Genomic DNA, 19,191 nt, shown 5'->3' with positions numbered 1-19,191 from the left:
GGACGTATTTTTGCGCAGAACTTTCCTCTGCGTAGGCGGCTTTCAGCTGCGCTTAGGGATTAAAACCCTTACTAAGTAGAAGTAAATAATTCATATTAGAAAAAACGAAATGATCCATATGCACACTTTCGTTAGAAAACCGAAATAATGCATATAACAAAAACCGAAATAATGCATATGTGAAAGACGAAGGTATGCATACATGCACAGTTTCGGTTGAAAACCGAAATAATGCATATAACAAAAACCGAAATAATGCATGCATGCACAGTTTCGGTTGAAAACCGAAATAATGCATATGAAAAACCCGAAGTAATGCATACATGCACAGTTTCGGTTGAAAACCGAAATAATGCATATGAGAAAATACCGAAATTATGCATATGCATACTTTCGTTTTAAAAGCGAAATAATGCATATGAAAAAAAAAAACGAAGTAATGCATACATGCACAGTTTCGGTTTAAAACCGAAATAATGCATATGGTAAAAACCGAGATAAAGCATACATGCACAGTTTCGGTTGAAACCGAAATAATGTCTAAATGCACAGTTTCCATATGCGCAATTTCGGTGCCCCGCTGCAAGTACATACTTATTGAAAAAGTTATTGAATGTACCTATGTTTTGCGCCCAGTGGCGTGGATAATTAGCGCGATGCAGAAAATGAAGGTAGCGGCATTATCGGACCGCTAACAATCTTATAGTCGACAGCATCCTCGGATTCGCTGACGTCACACAATACTTTTATGTTTACATTCATTGTTGATAACTTCGTACTTTTCATCGAAATGCTTTTTGGAATATCGAATCTGATTTGAGAAGAGGATATATAGGCCTTTAAAATGGTAAATAATAATCTTTTGTCGGACGTGGCTTGTTGGGATTTTTTTCTCTTATTTTTTTAAATTTTGACCAAAATTTCAACAATATCAAAATATGTAGCATTATCTAAAATTAAATCTATTTTTAAATAAACTGGTAGTTCATTTATTGCAATCGCATAAATTGTCGAAGTTAGGCGACTTTTCTTAAATAATGCCTTGAATTTATATTGTGTATATACCGCAGTTGGCTAAGGAATTCATCAATATTTATTCAAAATTGATATATACAATCGCACTTTAGCAAAAAACAGGTTTTTCTAAAAAAGTTTGGAAATGAGTAGTCCACTTGCAAAGTGCTCTATTTAAATGTTTTTCGATTTTTTGTTTTTGGTGGGTAACGTACAGTATTTAAAGTAGTTTCATGTCCACTAACAATTCTGTGCAAAATCTTTCTATATTCTGTTAAGTACTCTTGCAAAAGTCGCTCTAATACTTATGTATGTATTTATACACTTTCATAAGTCTCCATCTTCTGATGAACTTAGAAAACTGCAAGAAAACATGGTAGTTTCGATGCCTAGCGGAAGACGTCTTAAAAACGAAGCGGACCACCCTTCGTGGAAAAGAGAACGCGAAAAGTTAAAAAAAGCTAGCAATGTAAAGGTCATCGTACAGTTCCATAAGTAAAGTAACTCTTCTTCTTACCGTTTTTTCTGGCAGGCTGTAGGTGTGTTTTTGGCAGGCTGTAGGTGTGTTTTTGGTTATTGTATTGGTGTTTTTGGTTCAGTGTGTTAGTGTATTTTGAATAAATTGTAATAGAAATAAATGAAATTGTAATAGAAATGAAAGAAATTGTAAAAGATAAGAGCACATGCCAAAAAACAGGTGATCTCAGCTGTAGGCATATTTTGGCAATCAGCTGATAGTGTTTTTACTTATGAAACTGTACGATGGTAAAGGTTACTGTTTCAAAACTCGCTATATTAAATTATTATATATGAAATTTTCAAAAGCTACCGCATTGCGATTTGTTTTTTAATGTTATTAAGCTCTTATTTATTCAAATTTTGAGATATGTAATAAAAAGAAATATTCAATTTGGATGTAGAGTTGACAACTCATATATGGGTATCTCAAAAACTACTCGACCGATCTCGGCCAAATTTGGTACACATATTGCTTTCATTTGTGTCCACTTCAGTACCTTCCGAAAACTTTTTTCGAAAGCTTCTCAAAAGAACAAAAAAACTGAAATTTGTAGCTATTTAAATCAATAAATACATTTCACGGTGAGTTAATACTTAAACATTTATCGAAGCTCCGATTGTTTTATTTTCTTGTGATATATTTTTAATTAAAAGAAACTGTTGACATTTTTATTCGATGCATCGAAAATATCGATGTTCGATATATCGCTATATTTCGATGCATCAAATGGAAAAAAACATCAATGTATTTTTTGACTTGCATCCCAAAGATGAATACTTGTTTCTGTTGTGGTGGTGGAAATGCACGCTAACAATAGGTAAACTACAGTTTCTTCTGATTGAACCATTTATTTACGATTTTTATTACATTTTCGTTTGCGTGTATGCTCTTGTGTATGCCATTTAAAACACCATCGAGATTTATAAAAAGATTGTGCGTGCAAAGTTTTGTTTGAAAAGCAAATTACATACATATGTAGATATGTATGTATTTATAACACTTGTAAGAACTAATTGCGGGTTATCACTTCCCACAGACCCAGTGAGAGGGTTTACGGCATTTAAAAACGAGGTTTAAATGTCGCTGGATACTGCTGGAAGCGAGGCCGAAGTACAGTATTTCCACTTTTATCATACTCTTTTCCGGTTTGCCCGAGAATTACTCCATCGCCACCCTTTCCATCTTTTCCACCCGAATTTGCTTCAATTACATCAACAATACGTGGGTTCTTACGGTACTTGTACCACCAGTATTCAAACACAAGTGTAATGCAGGCCATTCCGATTCCGACAAAGATAACTATAAAAACGCCGCCAATATTATGTATAGATATACCGTCGGACTGATCCTCAGGCTTATCACATTTAGCTTGGGTTTCATCGTTTTTCCACCATTTTTCCTTTAGTTTTTCCAGCTGTCGCTTGTTGAGTAGAGTTAAAATTCTATTTAAAGGGTAAACATACATGTGTATTCTGTAGTATTCGTATATTAGCTTTTACATATATATGTACCTCATTTACTAAAAAACTGTTACAATTCAATAAACGGGATTTTTAGGAGACGTGTTTTAAGTTTCTAATTTTTTCTGTATTACTCGTATATAATCAAGTATTTACTTTTACATAGACTGCTTTTACACAGTTCAAGTATTGAGTTCAATTCTGCTCGCATGTGGAAGAGAGGGGGTGAGAGGAAAAGGGACGAGTACACATGCGTCTGTACCGTCAAGTCGTTTCAACTTTCTTGCTTTGCTTTTGGCATTTTCGTTGCTTCCCATTTAAAGAACCACAGACTTGAATTCAACAGAATTGAAACGTGTAAAAGCAAATAAACAACACAAAAGAGAATGAGCAAGAATTGCTTTCAAGTACTTGAATCATGTAAATCAGGTGATACATCTATACCTCATTCACTACAAAACTGTTACAATTCAATAAACTCTCGAAATGCACACCACAGATGCACATATTCCCTTCATAACCGGAAACATTGTGTACAAATACAAGTGAGATATCTTAGCAATAGACGTCATCCTGGGCCACAGCTGCGATCATCTGTTTTTTAGAGTTGCTTATCTTGGTCTAAACTGCTCTTTTTGACCTGAGTTGCATTAAATAGTCTCTTCAAACTTGGTAGTATTTGTTGTTCAAATGGTAACATATATGCCCAAAAACTTGAAAAATATGATTGCTTTTTAAAAATGCTATTTACAAAATTTCGTTTTGATTGCGACATTAGAAATATTCAGATTATAAAAGTTTTTCACATATGTTTTAAGATTTTAAAGCTTTTTAAAAATACGGTAGAATGCAACAATGTGCTTGAATTTGTTTGCATCTTCGTCAGCTTATTCGTTTGCAGACTAGAAAAATGGCGAACGTTCACCGTGGGAAGAGGTATGGGACGACAGCTGGCATGGCATCTAGACGGTAATCTGGTGGCTTTAGCATTAAGTTGTAACCGCTTTAAGATATTTGACATAGCTGAAGGCGAGCTAATACAGTGCATTCGTCGCCGGGGAATGATGTTGCATTTCACCCAAGTGGAAATTTCTTGGTGACTGGCGGCGATGACGATACAATAAGATTGCTTGATTTATTAGAAGGTCGACCAATTTATACACGGTAGTAGTGCACTTTAGCGGAACCACATAATATATATTTTTTCCTGTATTCAACAGTTGCTCGCTTGGAAATCTAATTTGCATACATTTGATGCCAATAGCTCTCGCAACAAACAAGCCAGCTCTCAAAGAGTCCAAATTGATTTTAGTCATGCAACAGCTCCACATAACTCCGACATAGACACACACACCAGTTGCTGCAGTACCAAAAAGCTGTGATGACAGTATTTTAATTGATCCACGACAATCGGTGGCATATGGAATGCGAGATGGAAATTTTCTGGTGCTTGATAGCCAATAAACTACAAGAGTGAAACGCTGTGATGTAATTTTTCTTAAATTTCCATCTTTTATTTGCATTTACATTAAGAAGCTCATAGAGGACAGAGCTGTTGGTGAGGAAGGTGTCGAGTTACTGCAGTACTGCAACTGTGAAAATCCGCATTTCGCACGTGCCCCACTCATATGGAATAGCTTATGTCAAAAGGCTGATTTTAGTATAATGCGGCATTCGCAGCATACCCTCACTGGCGCCGAGCCGTTGAAGAAATTTTGGCAAATAAACGTGCAAGAAATAGTTCCGATACTAGCACGCCCATATTCTTGTTAAGGGTCATCAAAAAATTCCTTGTGTTGTAAATAATAAAGCCAGCTTCCCGACATAAACTACTATTCCATACGAACACAGAAATATAAATGTATCTAAAACTGAATAACTCAAATCAAATTGGATTGCATTTCCATAATATACCTAATATTGGAATCTGTTTTGATCGTACAACTTGCAATCATTTAGATTATAGTTTTGAAAGAAATTGATAGCAATCGTAAATTGTGTAAAAATTGTTAATAGCAATCTGCCTTAAATTTATGATCCCCATGTAACGGATATAAAATACGTTAAATCCGCACTATCTGCATTAACAAAAAATATACATTGGAATATTTAAAATAAAACGATTCATATTTATTTTCTAATAAGAATTGTTTCTTAATTGAAAGTATTTAATACTAACATAATGTAGTGGTTAATGTTTAAAAATGAATTCGCAATATGTCCGCAGCTCAGGTTGATTTGAAGAAATCCGTTTAAATTTTTCGAATTACATCTACTTGAATATAGGATAGGCAGGGTTGCATACAAATGGTAGTTCCGTAAATATTTAAAATATGTTAGTTCATTCAATATTTACATCTGGGCCAATAAATAATAACAAATATAGCCGAAAAAACAAAGTTTCGATTAAAACGAGTTTTTATAACCCCCCATAAAATTTCGATTAATTTAAAATACGAAAATAACGATATTTTTTCATGGAGAGGTATTTTTTTAATATACCTTGTTTATACCTACACAAGAACCGTATTAGCAAAAAACCGATTGGACTCAACATATATTTCTTTACAGCATTTATACCCGTGTCTTTATACCGCACTCGATAAAGTCTTATTCAAAAGTAAACAAAATCTGCTATTTTTAAACGAAATTTTTTTAATAAATAATTTGCGCGGTTGACCGAAATGGAAACAAACAATAATTGTAATTTATTATAACAATAATTCGAATTTAAAACGGGTTGTATAAAGAAAACCAGCCTATTGTCACTTCACTTTCCAATGATGCTGATTGCTGCAAGAATTATTTAGCGATTTAGAGCATAATCAACACAATATATGCACATAAATATGTATTATTTCACAGATCTCACGGCCAGCTTAGAAATACGTCACCAAAATTATATAAAATTTAAGTAGGAATTATTTTTATTTATAACGTAAAGGCCCTATCTGACCCATTCTGATAAGTATATTTCCCCTAAAGTTAACCCATTTTATTTAATTTGTCTCTCGTGAAAATATATATATTTTTGTTTAAATTTTCAGATATGTACATATATTTTAAATTTTTGCTTTAATTTTTGTATCCTTTTAATATTTAATTAGATACCTTTAGATTAAAATAAGCTTAAAACGAAACAGCACAGCAACCCTTTTCTGTTCATCTTGAGAACACAAAACCCTCTTTTGTTAAAATTCGGCGCTGCACAAAATCCTGGCGTTTATATTTTCCAACAAAATACCACTTCGCAACCCTGGATTTTCACGAAGCGTTTCATTCGGGTCGTAGTTTTGCAACTTCGGGCCATTCGGTGTTGTATGCCATATTGGCTGCCATATTGTTCACACTGTCATCGCCATATTGAACACCCTGTCAACTATCTGTCAACCCTAAGATATCTCACTTGTATTCTTCCACAATGACCGGAAATTATACAAGATTTTAACATCACATTTCCATTCTTTCAGTTGTGATTCTTTAGTTCTAAATACCAAGAGAGTGCTGGAATTTCTAGCTCATTTATGGTTTTATTCAAATTGATGTGGGAAAATATTCTTCCCACATTTGCTGCTGTGACGACTGGAATACAAACGACAGCCGAAAACATTTGATTCAAATGAGGAAACGCGTTTTCTTATTTTCTTAAAATTTTACTTACAAAAAAGTGAAAGAAAACTTTTAATTTATTCGTTGAAGTCGGAAAAAACTGTAATATGTACTATTTAGTAGAGTTGTCAAACTATCGATAGTGCCACCATCGATAGTTTCCATGTTTCAGAAAAAAACTATCATTACTCGTTGATAGTTTCCAGCAATACTATCGATAGTGCCAAACGCTACCATCGATAGTACTATCGATAGTCAATGTAATGTTAAAAACGGTTCCAAATTAACAGGGACGGCATCGAAAAACAAAAAAACAAAATATTGAAAATATAAACACACGTAGCACAGTGCCGCCTAAGTGGGCATAAATCGAAAAATTCGTTATCTGCAATGTGAGCTTGTTTGGTATTTCTGTAAAGACAATTTATCCACTAAAAAGAATTAGATAGACATTTCCCTAAAAAAAATAGTTATATGCCACCAGGAAGCCACTAAAGTCGACAAATTTTATACTAAGAATTTTAATAAAAGCATAGCCAGGCGTAAGCTCTTCACAGAAAAAAATGTCAAAAATATATTCTTTGAAATAAAATGTTGGTTTGACGTTTCTTGTTTCCATATAGATAGTAGAGAATTACAGGAATTAAAATTATGGAATAAAATTAAGCACAGGGTGTCCCTGCGGTGTTCCAAAAAAACATTTTTTTTAAACAAAATTTCAAAAAATTTTAATGGAATGAATAAAAAATATGTGTAAAAATAGGTTATTTTTTATTATTTTATTAAATAGTACGGGCTTTTATCTTTCAAAAGAAGAAATAAAAACCTGCTAATTTTTTGCACTTTCTGAAGTAATGCGTTTTTCGCTAATGCATAAAATAAGTTTTTCATTTTTTGTCAGTGCTTTGAGATCTGCACGGTTCGTTCCATTTTCAAAAATGAAGTGTCAGATTAAAAATCTTAACCTGTGGACAATAGAAGGTTTATTTTTTTTAAAGAGTTGCCACCTGTTAAAAAATTAGATTGTTAAAAAATTAAATTCAAATTTGTTTATAAGTTAAATGAATTATTAAGAGATGGGTATCAATCGAAATCTGTATTAACTACATGTATAGAGTTGCCACCTGTTTAAAAAAATCCAATTCCACTTGAATTAAAGGAATTAGGTAATTGAAATGGATAGCTATCACCATAAGGGAGTCAGACGAAAGAGGTTTAAGAAGGTTTTAGCTTAAAAATATTACGAATAGGGTTACCACCTGTTTGTAAAGTCGAATTTAGTTAAAATAAAATAATAATTACGTCAAACCATAGGATTACGCCATCGTGTTTGTTGTTTTAGTACAAATACATACATTGCAAATCAGTGATTTGTTCTGATTACATTTCTTTCAAATTACTGGACTCTTAAATTAACTCAGGAATGTTTTTACTCTCCACTTATTTCTTGCTAAATATGTCAAATTTTTTCATTTGTCTTATACTCATATTCAGTTACCTTATTCCCTTAATTAAAGTGAATTTGATTTTTTAAACATGTGGCAACCCTTCTACGTGTCATTTAGAGGTAAAGTATTTTCAAAAGTAGTTCAATTGATACCCATATTGTAATATCTAATTCATTTAACTTATTAAATAATTTTAATAAAATTTGTAACAGGTGGCAACCCTTTTTAAAAATAAATAACTTTATTACACATCTACAGGCCAAGCGCTGTCATTTCACACCTCACTTTGGAAAATAGAACGAACTATGTATATGTACATACCTATGTAAAAGCCACAAGAACCCAAATTTTCAACTTCAAACTGCATTTACAGTGAAAGTATGGAAGTTATCTAAAAACCAATTGCATTTTTGAATTTAGCGTCCTCAATTTTACTAAGAAGCGAATGTTCATTTCATATGGAAGGGAAGCACTGTGCGTAGGGCCGTTTTCTTAAGTAACTTTTAACTTTAAAATTCACTTTATGTTTAAATATTGCTTTAACATGTATAGTTCTGTCTAAGAAATTAAAGCTAGAAGTCTCGACTACTATCCCTGAAAATACCATCCCTACACCATGACCTGATGGTCACTTATAGTCATTTATTGAACAGCAAAACCTGATTTTGTGCGCAGTTTGAGTACCCACCGCAATTAAACAACAGGGGATAGAGCCTTCCACTTGGGCTGAAATTAAGGCTTCAACTTTCGACTACAATCGCTTAAAATACCATCCCTGAACCTTAACCCTAAGGTCACTTATAGTTATTTATTTAACAGCAAAAAGTGGTTTTGGCAAAACTTATTTATTTTTTTTCAATAGAACAGTATTTATTCCATTATTTTTATACCCGAGCGCACTTGTGCACAAGGGTATTATAACTTTGTTCACATAACGGTTGTTTGTAACAGGCAAAACGAATCGAGATTGATATAGACAAATGTATACATAAATGATCAGAATGAAAAGAGAAATCGATTAAGCGGTGACTGTCTGTCCGTCCGTCCGTCCGTCCGTCTGTGCACACGATAACTCGTGTAAAAATTGAGATATCTTAACGAAACTTGGTACGTGAACTTCTTTTGGGCGTGGGACAGATGGTATTGAAAATGGGCGAAATCGGATAATAACCACGCCTACCTCCCATATAACGGTAATTTTAAGAAATACGAAAACTGCGATATTTTAGTAACTACTGAAGCTAATTCACTCAAAATTGATACTTACAATGAGTTTCAGACGGAAAACATGAATATTATAAATTTTTGGAAAATGGGCGTAGCCACGCCCACTTATGGTTACATGTGTATATCTTGGTAACCGCTGCACCAATTTCTTCCAAACTTAGCACAGTTGTTGGCCTTAGTACAGCTTACTAAATGGCTGAAAATTTTAAAAATCGGACAATAACCACGCCTACCTCCCATATAACGGTAATTTTCAGAAAAACGAAAACTGCGATATTTTAGTAACTACTGAAGATAATTCACTCAAAATTGAGTGAATGAGTTTTAGACGAAAAATAAGAATATTACAAAATTTTGGCAAATGGGCGTAGCCACGCCCACTTATGGTTACATGTGTATATCTTGGTAACCGCTACACAAATTTCTTCCAAACTTGGCACAGTTGTTGGTCCTGATACAGCATACCAACTGGCCGAAAATTTCTAAAATCGGACAATAACCACGCCCACATCCCATATAACGGTAATTTCGAGAAATACAAAATCTTCGATAAATCAGTAAATATTGAAGCTAATTTATTCAAAATTGATGATTGCAACAATTCTTTACCAAGAAATACGTTTATGACAAAATTTTGGAAAATGGGCGTAGCACCGCCCACTTGTGATCACATATATGTATCTCGCTAACCGTTCTAGCAATTTGTACCAAGCTCGGTATGGTTATTGTGCTTGCCACATAAAAGTAAACCGTTGAAAATTGTTGAAATCGGACTAAAATTGAGGCCGCTTTTCATATAACGGTAAATTTCAGATATGCTTGAAACTGCAATATTTCGAAATTTAAGGACGCTAATTTACTTAAAATGTATACACCCCGGCTTATCATGTAGCGGTAGCTTTCGGAAAGGTGGAAAACATATATTTAATACTTGCGCCGGGTATTTAATGTTCGGCTCCGCCCGAACTTAGACTTTCTTACTTGTTATATTGTTCAATAAATGATTTTTAGTGACCATCAGGTCAAGGTGCAGGGATAGTAGCCGAGAGTTGTAGCTTTATTTTAAGCCCCAGTTAAAGGTTCTATTACCTTTTGTTTTTTGTGATAGACCTTCTAAGATTTTGCAAAAAAACGCGATGTTTTGACCCTTTGACCTCGTTTTTCTCAAAATCTGGAGCTGATGGAAACTTTATGCTTACGGACTCGTAATCAGCATAAGAAAGTCTATCAAAAACAGCTTTATCATTTGCCGCAACAAAATCACTGTTGCCTTGTTTAATTGTTGCTTATTATAAATTTTCAAATATGATATATTTTGTTTAAATTTCGTAATATAATTTTTTGATTTGTTTACAACCAAGAAACATACAAACGTCAAACACCGATAATAGAAATGCTTTACTTCAGACATAGCCTTATGGTTTGAAGCAACGTTTAAATATAAAGGGAGCTTTTCAATTAAAGGTTGCTTGAGAAAACGGCCATTAAAGGAGGAATCACAATGAAAGTATCACTTATAATAAAAACATGACAAACTTAAAAAACTGACGCGCAGCTACATGGAGACATTATAAATAAAATCGGCTGTGCTAGAGGTTTTAAACTATCGATAGTCAACTAGTACTATCGATAGTTTAACCTTTTTTGAGAAAAACTATCACTACTCATCGATAGGGGCAAAAAAATAAAACTATCGATATATCGATAGTACCATCGATAGTTTGACACCTCTACTATTTAGGTGGAAATTTAAACAACTGTAAGCTTGTCTAAAAAACTGTATTTTACAGTTTAAATTGTGAATCTGGCATTATTATAGTCTTTTAGTAAATAAGATATGCATATGTACTTATATACATATGTATATAAGATAGTTCATAAAATACGTCACTTACGCATTGTTGAATTGGTCCTTTAGATGGGAACCTTGTTGAACTGCGATGGCATAAGGTTTGCGTGAAAACTCTTCGCCCACAATTTGGAGATCGCAATTTGTCATAACCAGATATCGAATATCTGTAGCATCACCGAGAAAGGCGAAACCCGTAGCTGATGTAGAACTTCGAACTCGTTCTACCGCCTCTTCCAGGGTTGCTGGCAATTGTGCTTCTTGCATAGCTTGCCACATTTTGGTATATTTATCGCTAACTGGGTAATCCCAGACTGCAAGCTTCGAGCGCTCCAGTGGTGAAAGTGAATCGTTCAAAGATAAGTCTTTCCATATTTCATAGAAACGTTGCTCAATATTTGCCATGCGCTGAAAATATGTCATTGCTGAAGAACCGTTTATCGGTGCATATAAAATTTTGTATTGCTTGGCAAGGTCATCCAGAGACTCCACAGGTGTGTCGAGACGTGATACAGTCAAAAAAGCAGCCAAGTTAGCCGTGTAAGAAGCGATTATAATGAAGCTTTTTGTTTTGAAAATTAATCAGTTCGTGCAACGGGTGTTTAAAAAATTATAATAGATTTATTTATATATTAAGTCTAATACACATACGTACCCGAAAAGCCACCATGTTGCTGCCACTAAACGGCCAGAAAGGTTTTTCGGCGCCTCGCCGCCTCCTTGTGGTGTCAGTGATGTCATGCAAAACCAAAGACATTCCTTTAGGTTAAATTCTCGTTTCTCGTCATCATCTTTATATTTTTCACGATTGTTCTGATAACTGTAAGGACTCCATCGGTCGAAGATCCACATTAAAAAACTAGTGAAGAAGTAAGCAGCCAAAATACATAGCCAAACGTTCGTCTCAAGCACCGTCAGGAACTTGAATAAGGAACTTGGGACTTGTGGCCTCTGCATCATGATGGTAATGCCTACCAAATCGTAGTAGGGTACCGTAAAATCAATAACTATTTCACGCTCAGCCATTACATGCATAGAGCCCAATCCAATATCCGCTTGTTTATCCATCAATTTTTTCACAATTCCATTCCATTCTCCCTTCTCATCCATATTGCCAAATTTTCCGTCTTCAACCTCCTGGATGGTGTAGTCAAAATGTACAATATCAGCGATCTCGTTTATTAAATCTATACAGTAGCCCTTGTAACCCTTTGGAGCTGTCTCATCTTTGATAATAAATGGAGCTTGCTGTTGGATAAGAAATGCAAGATTATGATTAATATACAAGAATAAAACGTCCGCTTGACTTTAATTTAGGTTCGCAAGTAAATTTATTAAGCCGCAAGCAGATCTGCTCTACCTAGGCGAACAAATATCATATACATATATGTATATGTACAATGTATGTACGTATTCTAAACATTAAATGGGTAGCGGTAATTCAAATAGAGTCACGCGTTATTTTGCCAAACTGCACATATATGCATTATATATACGTATGTATGCACATATCTAGAAAGAAGAATCCACATGCACGGTTGCCGTTTTGGCCGAAATGTACCATTTATGGTACACTTTTTTCTGTTTGGTACGCAGGTATGCAACTTTCAGAATTGGTACAGTTTTTAATCAAAATGAGAAAATGATTACTTACCTCATATTTATACCTATTTAAAGTTCAAACCTTTAGGTGAAGCCAATGACCATATCAATCAGGCAAATCTGCTTTTACGGCAACACATTGTCTCACTCAGGTAATTGAAAAGGTATTGCTGTATAAGCAAATAGCCCTTTACGGGTTCCTTGACATTCATGCAAAATCCAAGGCCATGACAAGCCATGAAGATATTCCTAATGTAATAACTGCATGGAACATAAGCATGTTGAATCCAGAACTATAATAGCAGAACAAAGAGACGTCAGGCATGCGATCCTGGAAAAGCAAAGGATTTTACGTAAGCTACTCGTCTTCGTGGTGGGCTACAATGAAGACAACATTGCCTCTAGATTGCAGGGAGTCTGACAGGGGTCAACTGAAAGTCTTATCTCATAGCTAGGCTCTCAGAGGCATTGACGTTTTGGGCATTCAATACAGTCACAAAACCGATTACTAAGTACAGTCCAGGAGGCTAAAAGTTAAGCAGCGATCTGTCTGCGTAACCATTATATTTAGGAGCCATACGCACCTTCCCTACGGAAGCACTGTAATCATCACATACTATACTAATTGACAATGAGGCTTTCTGAAGCGGTTTGTATCTCAGCAACTTGATGAGCATAGGAAGCCGGACCTTCAAGGGTTCTTGATAGTTTTAAAACCAATCTGTGAGGATCTCTCGTTAAACTCACAGACAAACTGTTACCGAAAGTATCCTTCCAGTAGCCCTACAAGGTAATAATTTCTAAAGAGTAACTCATTTTCGTTGATGGTGTTTTCGACAAGGTAGGAGTACGAAAGCTACATATATGTATTTTTAAAATATTTGAATAATTAAATCTATAGCTTAAACCTATTTTGGTAATTTTTTTGCATTTTGGTACACGTTTTGGTACACAAAAAACTAGTAAGTGGCAACCGTGTCCACAAGCAGTAACTCTCAGCAAAGATTGTGAGCACATACATATGTACGTGCATACATATTTCTGTATGAGGGTGGTTCGCACAGACTGCTCAAAGCGATTCATTGTAGCGGCAGGAGGGTGGTTCGAAGATATTGCTTGCCATAATTTTATACATCCTGACCAGCTGAACCCTCGTGGTTCAGTATATCTTCATCGGATCTAGTAAGCCGTCCATCTGAACAGGCCGCTGACAAGTGTGTTTGATGAGATGTCCATCCGGCGTTTTCTGACCGCTGTTGTATTCCACTGTAACAACTCGAACGAGGCCATAACTGCCTGGATGGACAGCGGTTATACGTCCAATGCGCCAATGGGCAGGCGGCAAGTTTTCGTTGAGGATTAGCACAACATCATCACAGCGGAGATTGGGTTCTGAGCGTGTCCACTTATTCCGTGACTGCAAAGACATCAGATACTCGTGCTGCCAGCGATTCCAAAAATGTTCGTACATATGCTGAGAACGCCCTCAGTATTGAAGACGATTGTCTGGCACGTCAGGTATAACAGGCTCTGGTCGTGAAATCAGCGGTCGACCTACTAAAAAAACACCCGGCGTGATAGCTAGCCCGCCTTCTGGATCATCATGTAACGCAACAAGCGGTCGAAAGTTCAAGCATGCCTCAATACGTACTAAAAGCGTGCTGAGTTCGTTAAATTGCAAGGTCTGCCTACCTAGAACTCGATATAAATGTTTCTTCGCTTAACGAGCGGCAGCTTCCCAAAGTTCACCGTGATCGGGTGCAGATGGTGGGATAAATTGCCAACGCGTGCCTAACTTGGCTACGTGTTGCTGCGCGTACTTACTTACTCACGCATGTAAAATCTAAACTTCATGGCGAAGGTACTGAAGCATCTGCTGTATCCATCATGCATATAGACTTCATGGGCGTCCGCAACGAGTAGTTTCGTCAGCGGACCATTCTTCGGAAGAATCATCGAATATCGCTGGTCATATAGAAGTTGCGCAAATTCCAGGCATCCCCCTACCCGGAGGATTCGATCTTCATCCAGAAAGGGTATTCAAAGGGAGGAGCTTGCTTGATGAATGTACGCTGGAACGAGATTCGAGAGAATTAATTTCGGTAAGGAATACGTTACCTTGGGACTGTTTTATATGCATGCGAAGGGTCCAACGTAGTTTGTCTGCAGTCAACACATCGTTTCGATGACCCTGGAAGATTGGCCGAATTCTGCGAATGCGCACCATGATGTTCAATAGTCGACTCAATTGGCTGCACTTTTCCACTAGGGGTATTCGTTGATTGTCGTATGAAGTCATTATAAATGGTGTTTTCGACCCCACATCAAGTAGAATATGAGGCCCGCGACCTTCAGCCAGGACCACTTGTTCTTCTACTGTTGTCAGCTCGGGCATCGTTGTTACGCAGGTAGGTGTCTGACGAATACATGACGGCCCAGACCACCAAAGGGCATGTCTCTCCAGAACGGCTGGAGCCACTCCTCGGCTTGCAGAATCCGCACGATTCGATTCTGAGCGTATATGGTTCCAGCAGTTCACCTTGGAGTTTTCCTGAATGAACGCCACACAATTTGCAACAAATGGCTTTAATGTTGATGGTGGCTTGCGTATCCAGTGAAGGACGATAGCCGCGTCACTCCAAAGGGTATATTGTATATTCTCGAGATGTGAAATTTTACGAACATTTTCTAATGTAGCCACCAGGAGGTGAACTGGCCTCAGCTCTATTCGGGGTATGGTAATATGTTTTAACGGTGCGACCTTAGCTTTAGCTGCAACCAGGGCAACACGGACCTCTCCGCCCAAGGTTTCACTTCTCACGTAAATCACCGCAGGCTTTACTGCAAAATCCCTGCAGCGTCACAGTGCCAGTACGGTGCATGCCAAGTCAGCGGGGTATGCGAATTCGACCTACTTCGACTAGTCCATTTCGAAATATAATCCACCGTTCCTTCAAGTCAGCTGGCAGTGGGTGTCCCAACATATATTGGCCTTACACAGTTCTTCTATGAATATTTTCGCGGATACCACAATTAGAGCCAACATTCCAATCGGATCGTATAACCGCGTGACTTCGCTCAGCACGGAACGCTTAACAAGCGTTACTTGGTCTTGATCTAATCGCACCTTATACAACAGTTCGTCATGTATTGGGTCCCACTGTAGTCCTAAAACCTTAGTATGACACTAACCCAAATCCATTTCTGAGGTAGACACCGCGAAGCCATTAAGAGCCTTCAAGACTTCCGCGCTGTTGGAGTTCCACTCACATACCTCGAATTTGCCTTTAATCAGAATATCATACACATCGCGACAACGAGTCAATGCTTCGTTTGCATCATCTACGCTATCCAAGTAGTCATCTACGTAGAAATTGTGAGCGATACTATTTCGTGCCACAGCTGCCCGGCAAGCATCAGTAATTATTCCGTGGTTATCGATCGCACACTGTTTCAACGCACGAACAGCGTTAGATGGGCTGCAAGGCATCCCATAAGTAACAGTGCTCAGCTGATAGGTGCGAAGGGGATCGTTAGGAGACTCCTTCCAGAGAATCTGCTGCCAAACGCGATGTCTAAGGTCTACTTCAATTTGTCGAAACATCTTCTTGATGTCACCCGTAATCGCTACAGCGAATCGACAGAACCGTTGTAGAATGTCAACAATGTTGTCGTGGAGTTGATGACCGGCAAATTCTGTATCGTTCAGCGATACCCCGTTGCTCGATTTGGTCGAGGCGTTGAACAATACCCGAAACTTCGTCAGCACAACATGGTGAGGGATGAAGTAGCATTGTGACTCATCAATATCAGAATCCCCAATCGCTTGTATGTGAACCAGTGCCTGGTAATCTTGCATAAATTCCACATATTTCTCACGGAGCTGCTGATTGCTTGCCAACTTGCATTCGAACTGAAGAAATTGGCGGAGCGCTGCTAGAATTCCCAAGTGCCGGGGCGTCACGACGAAATGGAATTTGAAAACTATATTGCCCGTCTGGCCTCCGCGTGACTGTGTTCATGAAGATGCGTTCACACTCGTCCTCTGCAGGGATTCGTATCTCTGAGGATGCTTCTTCCTCCTCCCAAACCTTCTGCAACAAAACATCTAGCCGTTGTTCATCGCATTTATTAGCTGTATACATATGCACGCGCGGTTGTGTTCTGAGTATTGGTCGTTGTCTGACCGAACACGATCCAACCGAGGCGAGTCTGCAGCGCGCACGGCTGGTTTGTATTACCCGCAACTATCCCGTCCTGGATAATTGCGCTCCAAGTATCAGCACCTAGAAGCAGATCTATACATCCAGATGTTCCAAATGTGGGATCGGCAAGTCTAACCCTTTTATATGGTTCCAAGAACTGGCATCAATTGACGTTAACGGCGTGGTAGACGTAATTGTACGCAAGATGTATACATCTAAATTGATCTCCAGGTCTTCGTTGACCGTAGAATGCAACCTTATGGTAGCTATGCCCTTGGTGTAAGCTGACGGAGCTTTTCAATGCCCTCCACCAGCACCTCGCAGCGTCGCCTACGTAAATTCAGCTTCTTAAACATTGACTCAGTTGCAAGACTAACCTGAGATCCCATATCACACAGCGTCCGACAGTAATGTCGATTCCCATGGTAATCAGTTAGCCGTACATTGGCTGTAGCGAGCAACACGACGCGATCCCCATGGATGAGGAATGACTGAGCCTTGTCGGTTAATCATTGACTCCGTGGCAATGAATGAGGGGGTGTGTTAGCGGGAGCTGTCACTTTCGCTGGAGGGATTGCTGGTCCTTCTGCAGGTGAAGTAATACCAGTAGTATTCGTAGTCCCTTTATCTCCATCGCGGCAAAGTAGGGTGTTGTGCTTGCGTTGACACATGGTGCATAGTCCTGAGGGGCAGTCAGTAGACCCGTGCCCTAGTTGCAAGCAGTTAAAGCAAAGTCCTATTGGTTTACTGTCACCTAACGGTCATGTACTGATACATTGCGAAAACGTTGACATTTGTTCAATCGATGGGTCTGTTGGCAACATTGGCAAGTTAATGCTGTTGGTTTGCCCAAATGAATCTTCGCTGAACGTTGGGGAGTGCGACGAGATATTACTGTATCATCACGAATGTTAGCTGTGATAGGCATATTCTTCGCACGGCGCTTCAAAAACAACAGTAGGTCCCCAAGCTTTGGAATCTCGGTAGTGCGCAAACTCATACCCCACTCATTCTTGGTAGCATCCGGCAGTTTCGGTAACAGAACCGGAACCACGATAGCGTCCCACTGATGGACTGGCAATTTCATGACGGACAGAGCTCGGTAACTATTGCTCAAACAATCAATAATATCACGCAAGATCTTTGATGTGTCAGCTGGATTGTTAGGCAAGTCCAATATGCGCTGTATGTGAACTTGCGGCAGTAACATAGGGTTATCATAACGGCGTTTAAGCGTTAAGTGTTAAGTGTACAGTCTGCCAATCATGGGAACCTTTTAAGCCTTTACGTATGGGCGCAACTTACCGAGTTTGTATGTCGGATCGAGGTCACTACGGTCATCCACAAGGCTCTCGTACATGTCCTTAAACACCAGCCAATTCGAAAGTTGGCCATCAAATTCTGGTATGAAAATGAGTTCTAACCTCAAATCGCATGTGCGATGATGGGTAGAAGCTACTTCGGAACTCGCTCGGGTCTCAGATGAGAACGCATTCGGCGCAGGCGAAGACAAGCCTTTGTGAACATCTCCTCCGTCTCTGCGAACAGCTCATCATGCGCTTGTACCTCAGTAGGCAATTATGCGGCAACGAGGTTATAGTGGTGTTCCACAAAACGGTCCCAATATTGCTGCAGTATTTGACTAGTGTAGTCCACTTCCACCAGGTCAGGTGAAAAATCTGCCGCCTGCACCGTACCAAGAACACGCGCGATGGATGCTCGAGCAGATGTTCGAATATTTAAAGATGACATGATAAAAATGTAAACTTCCTCACAGGAGGCACCAGATTTTATGTACAAGAATATAACGTCCGGTTGACTTCAATTTAGGTTCGCAAGTAAAATTACTAAGCCGTAAGCAGATCTGCTCTACCTAGGTGAGCAAATATCATATACATATATATGTACAATGTATGTACGTATTCTAAACATTAAATGGGTAGCGGTTATTTAAATAGAATCACGCGTTATTTTGCCAAACTGCACATAGTATATGCATTATACATATCTAGAAAGAAGAATCCACAAGTAGTAACTCTCAGCAAAGGTTGTGAGTACATATGTACGTGCATACATATGTATTTATGTATGAGGGTGGTTCACAAAGACTGCTCAAAGCGATTCGTTATAGCGGCAGGAGGGTGGTTCCAAGATATCGCTTGCCACAATTTCATACAATTAAAAATGTCAAACATTTTCTTGTTGTTGTTGTTGTTGTAGTACTTAATCGAATCTTACCTAAATCAGTGTGCTCATT

At 37.9% G+C, this 19,191-nt stretch overlaps 2 protein-coding genes across 2 annotated transcripts in view; both read right to left on the bottom strand.

The window, feature by feature from the left end:
* Positions 1–2,285: 2,285 nt before the first annotated feature.
* The window catches only part of LOC118740356 (ionotropic receptor 25a), a gene marked incomplete at its 5' end in the record, with an annotated part of 75,815 nt that continues 58,909 nt past the window's right edge, over positions 2,286–19,191 (bottom strand). Inside the window, 3 exon segments of the mRNA XM_036471851.1 lie at positions 2,286–2,976; positions 11,174–11,689; positions 11,783–12,375. Coding sequence (XP_036327744.1) covers positions 2,595–2,976; positions 11,174–11,689; positions 11,783–12,375 — 1,491 coding nt within the window.
* LOC118740357 lies at positions 15,902–16,333 on the bottom strand. The gene is made up of 2 exons (XM_036471852.1): positions 16,048–16,333; positions 15,902–16,014 (listed from the first exon to the last, which is right to left on the bottom strand). Exons 1-2 carry the CDS (start codon positions 16,331–16,333, stop codon positions 15,917–15,919), a joined length of 384 nt encoding a protein of 127 aa, XP_036327745.1. The 3' UTR covers positions 15,902–15,916.

The sequence above is a fragment of the Rhagoletis pomonella genome, unplaced genomic scaffold, assembly GCF_013731165.1.
Source record: "Rhagoletis pomonella isolate Grant_MI unplaced genomic scaffold, Rhpom_1.0 Rhpom_scaffold_00006, whole genome shotgun sequence".
Taxonomy (NCBI): Eukaryota; Metazoa; Arthropoda; class Insecta; order Diptera; family Tephritidae; genus Rhagoletis; species Rhagoletis pomonella.
The sequence above is the reverse complement of the archived record's forward strand: the minus strand, read 5'-3'. Positions and strand labels throughout refer to the sequence as shown.

What these genes read in the sequence shown, in the direction of transcription:
- LOC118740357 (XM_036471852.1), bottom strand. Translation starts at nt 16,333, where the DNA reads ATGTTTCGACAAATTGAAGTAGACCTTAGACATCGCGTTTGGCAGCAG. An exon ending in TGCAAACGAAGCATTGACTC is followed by an intron (nt 16,015 to 16,047) that starts GTTGTCGCGATG and finishes TTCTGATTAAAG; the next exon opens with GCAAATTCGAGGTATGTGAG.